General features: G+C 36.7%; 1 protein-coding gene across 1 annotated transcript; it reads left to right on the plus strand.

Annotated features, from left to right (window-relative positions):
• Window positions 1-3432: 3432 nt before the first annotated feature.
• On the plus strand, window positions 3433-7379 carry LOC114714454 (receptor-like protein 33). Its single transcript, XM_028899201.1, has 2 exons — window positions 3433-3441; window positions 4197-7379. Exons 1-2 carry the CDS (start codon window positions 3433-3435, stop codon window positions 7377-7379), a joined length of 3192 nt encoding a protein of 1063 aa, XP_028755034.1.
• The last annotated feature ends 931 nt before the right edge of the window (window positions 7380-8310 follow it).

The raw sequence follows: 8310 nt of genomic DNA on the forward strand, positions 1-8310 counted from the left end.
TAGCCTCTTCCGCTACATACCTTTCAACAATTGATGCTTCAGGTCGATAAGGATTTTTAGAATAATCCTTTAAGACTTTCATGTACCTCTCAAATGGATACATCCATCTTAGAAAAATAGGACCGCAAAGCCTTATCTCCCTCACTAAATGAATGATCAAATGCACCATGATATCAAAAAATGCTGGGGGAAAGTGCATTTCTAGTTGAGACAAGATAACATAACCCTCTTTTTCCAATTCGTCCAATTTCTCTATGTCAATGACTTTGCTACAAATAGCATTGAAGAAGATACATAATCTAGTTATAGTGCTCCTCACATCATCTCTCATTGTGCCTCGAATAGCTACGGGTAATAGTTGTTGCATCAGTACATGATAATCATGAGACTTCATTCCCACTAACTTCAAATCGTGCATTGAGACAAGCCTTTTCACATTAGAAGAATACCCTGGGGCACCTTGATGTCATGCAAACACCGACACAAGCTTGTTTTTTCGACTTTAGACAATGTGTGGGCCGCAGGTTCCATATAAGCCCGCTTACCACCCTCTCTCAATTGTGGATGTAAGCGCTCTCGAATGCCCATTTCAGCCAGATCAAGTCTTGCATTAATTCCGTCTTTAGTTTTTCCAGGTATGTGCAGAAGAGTACCGATAAGACTATCACACACATTTTTTTCCACATGCATCACATCGATACTGTGTCTTACATCAAGACTGCGCCAATATGGAAGATCAAAGAAAATAGACCTCTTCTTCCATATGTTTTTCTCACTTGCAGCTTTTTGAGTCTTACCGAAAATGACATTGATTCTTTCAACTCGCTGGTAAACTTCCTCTCCAGTTAATGCCTTCGGAGCCATGCCATGCTCTGGTGAGCCATTAAAAACCTTTTTCAATCTCCGGTATGGGTGGAACCGATCAAGAAACCTCCTGTGACCGAGGTAAACTGTCTTCCTTCCGTGCTTAAGTTGGTGGAAGTATGTGTCTGCTTCACATATAGGACATGCTTTATGCCCCTTCACACTGTATCCTGATAGATTTCCATATGCAGGAAAGTCATTTATCGTTGTAAAGATCATGGCACGCAACTTAAAGGACTCCTGCTTGTATGCATCAAACACATCCACGCCTTCTTCCCACAACATCTTCAAATCTTCAATTAAAGGTGCCAAGTAGATATCGATATTGTTTCCTGGTTGTTTCGGTCCTGAAATCATCATAGAAAGCATCATGTACTTGCGTTTCATACATAACCAGGGAGGTAGGTTGTAAATCACCAACAGTACTGGCCATGCACTATGTGTGCTATTAAGAGTACCGTAAGGGTTGATTCCATCTGTACAAAGCCCAAGGCGAAGATTTCTTGGTTCAAGACCAAATTCCGGAAACATTTCATCTATTTTCTGCCATTGAGGAGAATCAGCAGGGTGCCGAAGATATCTTCCATCTGATATTCTCTCATCAAAATGCCATCTTAACTTCTTCGCTTCTGTTGCATTAGCAAATAAGCGCTTAAATCGTGGTATTATCGGAAGATACCATAACACCTTCAAAGGTTGCCCTTTACTTGTCTCATCACCATCATAGTTACCAGCACAGTCCATGTTCTTTTTCACCTTGTATCGTGAAGTTTTACATTTTGGACACTCACGTAGACCAGCATACTCTTTTCTGTATAATACACAGTCATTAGGACAAGCGTGTATCTTTTCATAGCCCATACCCATCCGAGACAAGATTTTCTTTGCCTCATACACACATTTGGAAGAACGTTATCAATTGGAAGCATATCACTAATCAATTGAAGCAACTCTGTGAAACTTTTGTCAGTCCACCCATTATTTGCTTTTAAACTGAACAATTTCAATACAGCTGTCAATCGTGTATACTTAGAACACCCAGGGTACAAAGGCATCTCTACATCACTCTTCAAGTTATCATTTGCATGTGATCGCACAAAGAACTCTACCCCTACATCACGAATCATATCGCTCATTCTATCATTTACATCATCCATAACTTCCTCTTCTTCGAGTATTGAACTTGTTCCTACTTCACCATGCCATATCCATCTTGTATATCGAAGATTTATACCATCACAAAGCAGGTGATCTCTAATATCATTAACACTTAGTTGCCTCTCATTTAAACACTTGACACAGGGATAAAAATACATTCCGTTATTGCTAGGAGCATTCTGTTTAGCAAATTCAATAAATCATTCTACTCTGTTCTCATATTCATCACTTGTTCTCAAAGCATTCATCCAACTATGATCCATTCCGTTACTACCTAAGGAATTATAAACAATTTAATTCCATTCAGCAGAGTCCCAATAAACATTAACCAAATTCAAAACTAATTATATCAATTGAATCCGATTCATTCCAATTACAACATAAATCATGCCAATTCCAAGCAAATGATTTCGAACTTCAAATCTATTACCCAATCAATATAAACAAATTTTAACTTATCTAAATGCAATTTTTTCATTAATCATTTAATGTATACCCAATCCTTAATCTAAATTCAATACATATAGCAAACTATCTAATGCAATCCCTCTTAGGCATTTTGACAAACACCTTGCATGTATTATTTTTCTAACAAGATTAACAAGGTTTGAAATCTTTAAAATTTCTACCCAAATCAATATATACAAATTTAAAACTATCTAAACACAATTCTTCAGTAAAAATTTAAACAGCAACCTCAGAAACCAATTCAAAACTCCTCAAGCTACTCAAACCCACGCACAACACACTAAACCCACAATGCAATGGTTGAATAAACTTACCTTCACTGTTCGGGCGTGCCTTCGAATCAACGGACTACAGTGCGTGTCAGCTTCACGGCTTCAATGACGAGATAGCTGCTAGCTGGAGGTTCTTTGCGGTACACGCAGATCTTCACGGCTTCAATGGCGAGCTGCTGCAACACGGCGCGCGACGCAATGGATGGAGGGCTACGGCCTTGAAGAGCTGAAGAGGAGAGACCGAAATACTGAGTAGCTCACGGCTACTTCACGGACAAGAGGAAAATGAGAGGGAGAGACCGAAAATGAAACTTGGGCGCGAGAAAGCTGCGAGCTGGAGGTTCTTCGCGCGCGGTACATGCAGATCTGATAGTGCTGATGCGAGCATAGGATGCGGCCGGCTAAATTTTTTTTAAAAATGAAGCCCCTTCACGTCTGTTTATTGTAAAACAGACGTGAACTCACATCTGTTTACAAATACCAGACGTGAAGTAACGTCTGTTATGGAGAAACAGACGTGAATTCACGTCGGTTTTGAGTAAACGGATGTTAATTCACGTCTGTTCACACAAACAGACGTGAATTCACGTCTGGTTTTTGTAAACAGACGTGAGTTTTGTTTTATTTAAAACAGACATGAAGTCTCTTCTGTTTTTCAAAACAGACATAAATGAGGGAGGTAAATGACACATTTTACTGTAGTGACTATAAATTTGAGAGACAAATTGGATTTGGGTCATATATTTATGACTGCCAATTAGCTTTTATATTTAGGACTAGAGGTAATACTTCATTAATGAAATCCTTTTTACAATATGTAATAACAAGAATAATATAGGGAAAAAATTATAAATTTTGAAGGGAAAGTTGATTATATTATTTTTATATTTATGACCAAAACAACCTCTTTAACTAGCTCTGGAAGTATTACAAAACAATATATGGAAGTAAAGGGACTTGGCAGGGGGTCTCTAATAGTGGCCATCACAATCAAGACAGCATAGGAACATGGAATGGGTCATGCAAACTAACTAAATACGCTAAAAGCTTATATGGGAAAATTAGGGTCTTGAGGCCATGATGGGATGCATATCTATTGAGATTGAAGAGACTTTGAGATTAACATGCGACTTAGAATCATTCAATTCTAATACAAGTGACAATGTATATAAGGATAATGTGCTTTGTTAAGGCAAAAAACATCCTTTATCTTCCTCATTTGATCACTTACAGAGAGGATCAAATAGTCTCTTATATGCAATGAGGTCCATCCTAATCTTATGGCTTTTCTTGGTACCTTTTTACATCATAAACTTGATCATCAATATCTTTGTTGTGACTGGCAATTGTATTAGCCATCAAAAATCTGCATTGCTTCATCTGAGGAACAATCTTACATTCAACCCTGCCATGTCCAAAAAATTGGTTCATTAGAGCCAAAGTCATGATTTCTGTCAATGGAGTGGAGTAACATGTGACAACGAGGCACATGTTATAGCTCTTGATCTCAGTGAAGAATCCATCTCTGTAGGACTTGACAATTCCACCAGCCTCTTCAACTTGCAATTTCTGCAAAATTTGAACTTGGCTTATAATGAGTTTGATTTTGAGGTTCCTTCGGATTTGCACAAGCTGAAAAACTTGAGGTATTTGAATTTTTCAAACGCAGGTTTTAAGGGTCAGATTCCAAATGAGATATCTTATCTGAGAGAGCTAGTTTTTCTTGATTTATCTACCTCACTTCACACTCTAAAACTTGAAAAGCCAAATGTAGCAAAGTTCTTACAGAACCTCACAAAAATTAAAGAGCTATATCTTGATGGTGTGAAGATGTCTGTTAAGGGGAAGGAGTGGGGCCAAGCACTATATTCACTGCAAAATCTTCAAATTGTTAGTATGTCTTCTTGTTTTCTTCTTGGACCTATTGATTCATCACTTGTAAAACTTCAATCTCTCTCAGTTCTTCGGTTGAACAATAACAATTTCACAAGCTCTGTGCCTGAGACCTTTGGTGGTTTAACCAACTTAACCACCTTGCATCTTAAAAACTGCAATTTGATTGGGATGTTCCCAAAACAAATCTTCCAAATATCCAACTTGCAGGTCCTTGATTTGTCAGAAAATCAAAATCTTCAGGGCTCTCTACCATATTTCCAGCATAATGTATTTCTCCAGTCATTGAACCTTAGTCGTATAGGTTTCTCAGGACAACTACCAAGTTCTATTCACAATTTGAGGATGGTGTCTTCATTGGATCTATCAAACTCCAAATTCCATGAAAGGCTTCCTAGTTCTATTTCAGAACTTACTTCACTTGTTCATCTAGACTTGTCATTCAACAACTTCACTGGTTCTCTTCCATTTTTCAATATGTCAAAGAACCTTTCATATCTATTTGTCAATAACAATGGCTTGGAGGGTGAAGTTCCATCTTTTCATTTCAAGGGCCTTGAAAAACTTGTCTCCATTGATTTAGGTTGTAATTTTCTCAATGGGAGTGTTCCTTCCTCTCTTTCTACACTTCCATCTTTGCGTCAACTGAGTCTTTCTCATAATAAATTTGAGGGTCTATTGGATGAATTTCCAAATGCTTCTTCTTCCCCATTAGAGATCCTCGATATCAGTGGGAATAATTTACAAGGGCATATTCCTCTGTCTATCTTTCATCTCAAAAGACTCAGTTTCATCGAGTTTTCCTCAAACAAGTTCAATGGAACCATACACTTGGATATGTTCAAAAGCATGAAAAATTTGGCAACATTAGATCTCTCTCATAACAACTTGCTAGTTGATGGAAATTTAGTGTCTGACCAAATTCATCAGTCACCATTCCCTAAATTGAACAATCTCATGTTGGCTTCTTGCAAGTTGAGAGAATTTCCAAGATTTCTCAGACATCAATCTAATTTGTTCTATCTTGACCTATCCAGCAACCAAATTCAAGGAACAATACCCAATTGGATTTGGAGGTTTCATTCATTGGTTTTCCTAAATCTTTCCAACAATTTTCTAACAGATTTGGAAGGTCCTTTTCAAAATATTAGCTCCAATTTGTTTTCTCTTGATCTTCACTCCAACCAACTTAGAGGCCTAGCTCCCATACTTCCAAAAAATGTGCTCCACTTGGACTACTCAAGCAATCAGTTCAGCTTACTTGACCCACCAGATATTGGTAACCATATCCCTTTCACAATTTCTCTCTCCCTTGCAAATAATAGTTTTCGAGGGAAAATCCCAGAATCCCTCTGTAACATTTCTTCTCTTCGGCTGCTTGATCTTTCTGATAATCGCTTTAGTGGTTCCATTCCTGAGTGTTTGACAAGAATGACGACTCATAGAGTGTTGAATCTAGCTGGAAACAACCTCACAGGCCAGATTTCAGACACATTTTCAACTTCTTGTGCCCTCCAATTCTTAGACTTGAATGAAAATTTCTTCAGTGGTAAAATCCCAACATCTTTGGTTAACTGCCTTAAACTACAAGTCATAAACCTGGGAAATAATCAATTGACAGATAGATTTCCATGTTTCTTAGGGAACATACCCACCTTAAGAGTCATTATTCTCAGGTTAAATCGATTTTATAGGAACCTTGAATGTCCAAATAGCAATGGAAAATGGAAGGCACCTCAAATTGTTGATGTGGCTTCAAATAATTTAAGTGGTACTCTACCTGTTGCACTTTTGCAAAGTTGGAAATCATTGATGACACCTGATGAAGATGACGGCAAATCAAAGTTAGGCCAATTGTACATTGACATCTATGACAACATTAATCTCATAGACGTCAATGTTGGAATATCCTCTTTGAACAAAGATCTTGCATTGGAGCTAGCCAAAATTATAGCAACAGAATCACAATTTGTGATCAATAGAATATTCTTTGATGTCAATGCATATGATTTTGGTCGTCGTAGCTACTTGGATTTAGTGACAATTGTCAACAAAGGAAGACAACTAAAGTTGGTCAAGATTTTTGTCTCCTTTACTTCCTTGGATTTCTCATCCAATCATTTTGAAGCGTCAATACCAGAGGAAATTATGAATTTCAAAGCACTTCATGCTCTTAACTTGTCAAAGAATGCTTTTTCAGGCCATATTCCTTCATCTGTAGGAAACTTAAAGCATCTTGAATCATTAGACTTGTCAATGAACTCTTTTAGTGGGAGAATTCCATCAGAACTCGCAAGTCTAAATTTCCTTGCATTTCTCAACCTCTCCTATAATCATCTGATAGGGCTAATCCCAACAGGTACTCAAATTCAGTCATTTGAGGCTGATTCCTTCAAAGGAAACAATGGTTTATGTGGGCCTCCATTAGTACAAAATTGCAATTTCGATGATATACCAGGATTGTTGACCCCAACATCATCGTCTAAAACATCTGATAAATCAAACTATGGCAGTGACATTGATTGGAATTTCTTGAGTGCTGAATTGGGATTTACTTTTGGCCTTGGTATTATTATCTTTCCCATTATTTTTTGTCAGCAATGGAGGTTGCGATACTTCAAATATGTAGACAATATGCTTTACAAGGTTATCCCTCAGATGGATTTCACATATGAACACCGTGGAGGGAAAACTTACAGATGCTTAAGGTGGAAACCTTTCTGATTTTCAATTGAATAAAAGGGGAAAGGGCATGCAATTGTTTTTCTTTTTTGCTTTTCTGATATCTGGAATAGATGAATAAGTTCTCTTAGAGAAATTAGATGTGAAATAAACCTGGTTTTTCGATTTGCAATTGCTATTTGAACCCTTATTTCTTCCAAGTACTTATATTTAGTTTTACGAGTACGCGCGTTAAAGCATAAAATTAATGGGGCTATAGTGGAGGACTTGAAATATGGTGTTTTGTATTTTCCTTTGTTGATCAAGTTTTCTCAAAGTTTAATACTAGCTTAGATCTTAAATATAAGAGCTAGTTAGATATTCAATTTGAATCTAAATATATGATCTCAATTTACTATAGTTTTCATATTTATTTATTTCTCTCAAAATAATCCCTATATGATTGTACATGTTAAAAGGTTTTCATTTTAATACAGATGATTAACAAAAGTATTTTGAAAATAACAATACACATTTATTACAAATAACCAAGGAACAAAAAACCGGACCGGAAACTAAACCGGTCAAGGCAGTGGGTCAAGGGTCACTGGTTGGACCAGGGGTTAGACCGGTCATATTAAAATAATATAATTTAATTCATAATATCAAAATAGAACAAAATTCATAAATAATCAATAACAAGATTAAAAAAACTAGACTAAATATTAAACCAGCTACAATTAAAGTAATATAATTTAATTAAAAATTTACAAACATGCTTATATTTAATCATAAAAAATAATATTTAAATAAACAACGTATTAATTGAATTGATTTAAAAACTAATAATTCAAGTAAAATTTCCCAATGCCTCAAGCATATTATAGGCCATGCATTGATGACTGGGCTTGGTGCTGACTTGAAGCAGATGCACAGTGGAACTTTTTGACTTTCCATCTCCCTATGTGTAGCCTCGGGAACTTACGTTTTTACT

The sequence above is a fragment of the Neltuma alba genome, unplaced genomic scaffold, assembly GCF_004799145.2.
Source record: "Neltuma alba isolate B1F8T4 unplaced genomic scaffold, ASM479914v2 tig00001947_pilon, whole genome shotgun sequence".
Lineage (NCBI taxonomy): Eukaryota > Viridiplantae > Streptophyta > Magnoliopsida > Fabales > Fabaceae > Neltuma > Neltuma alba.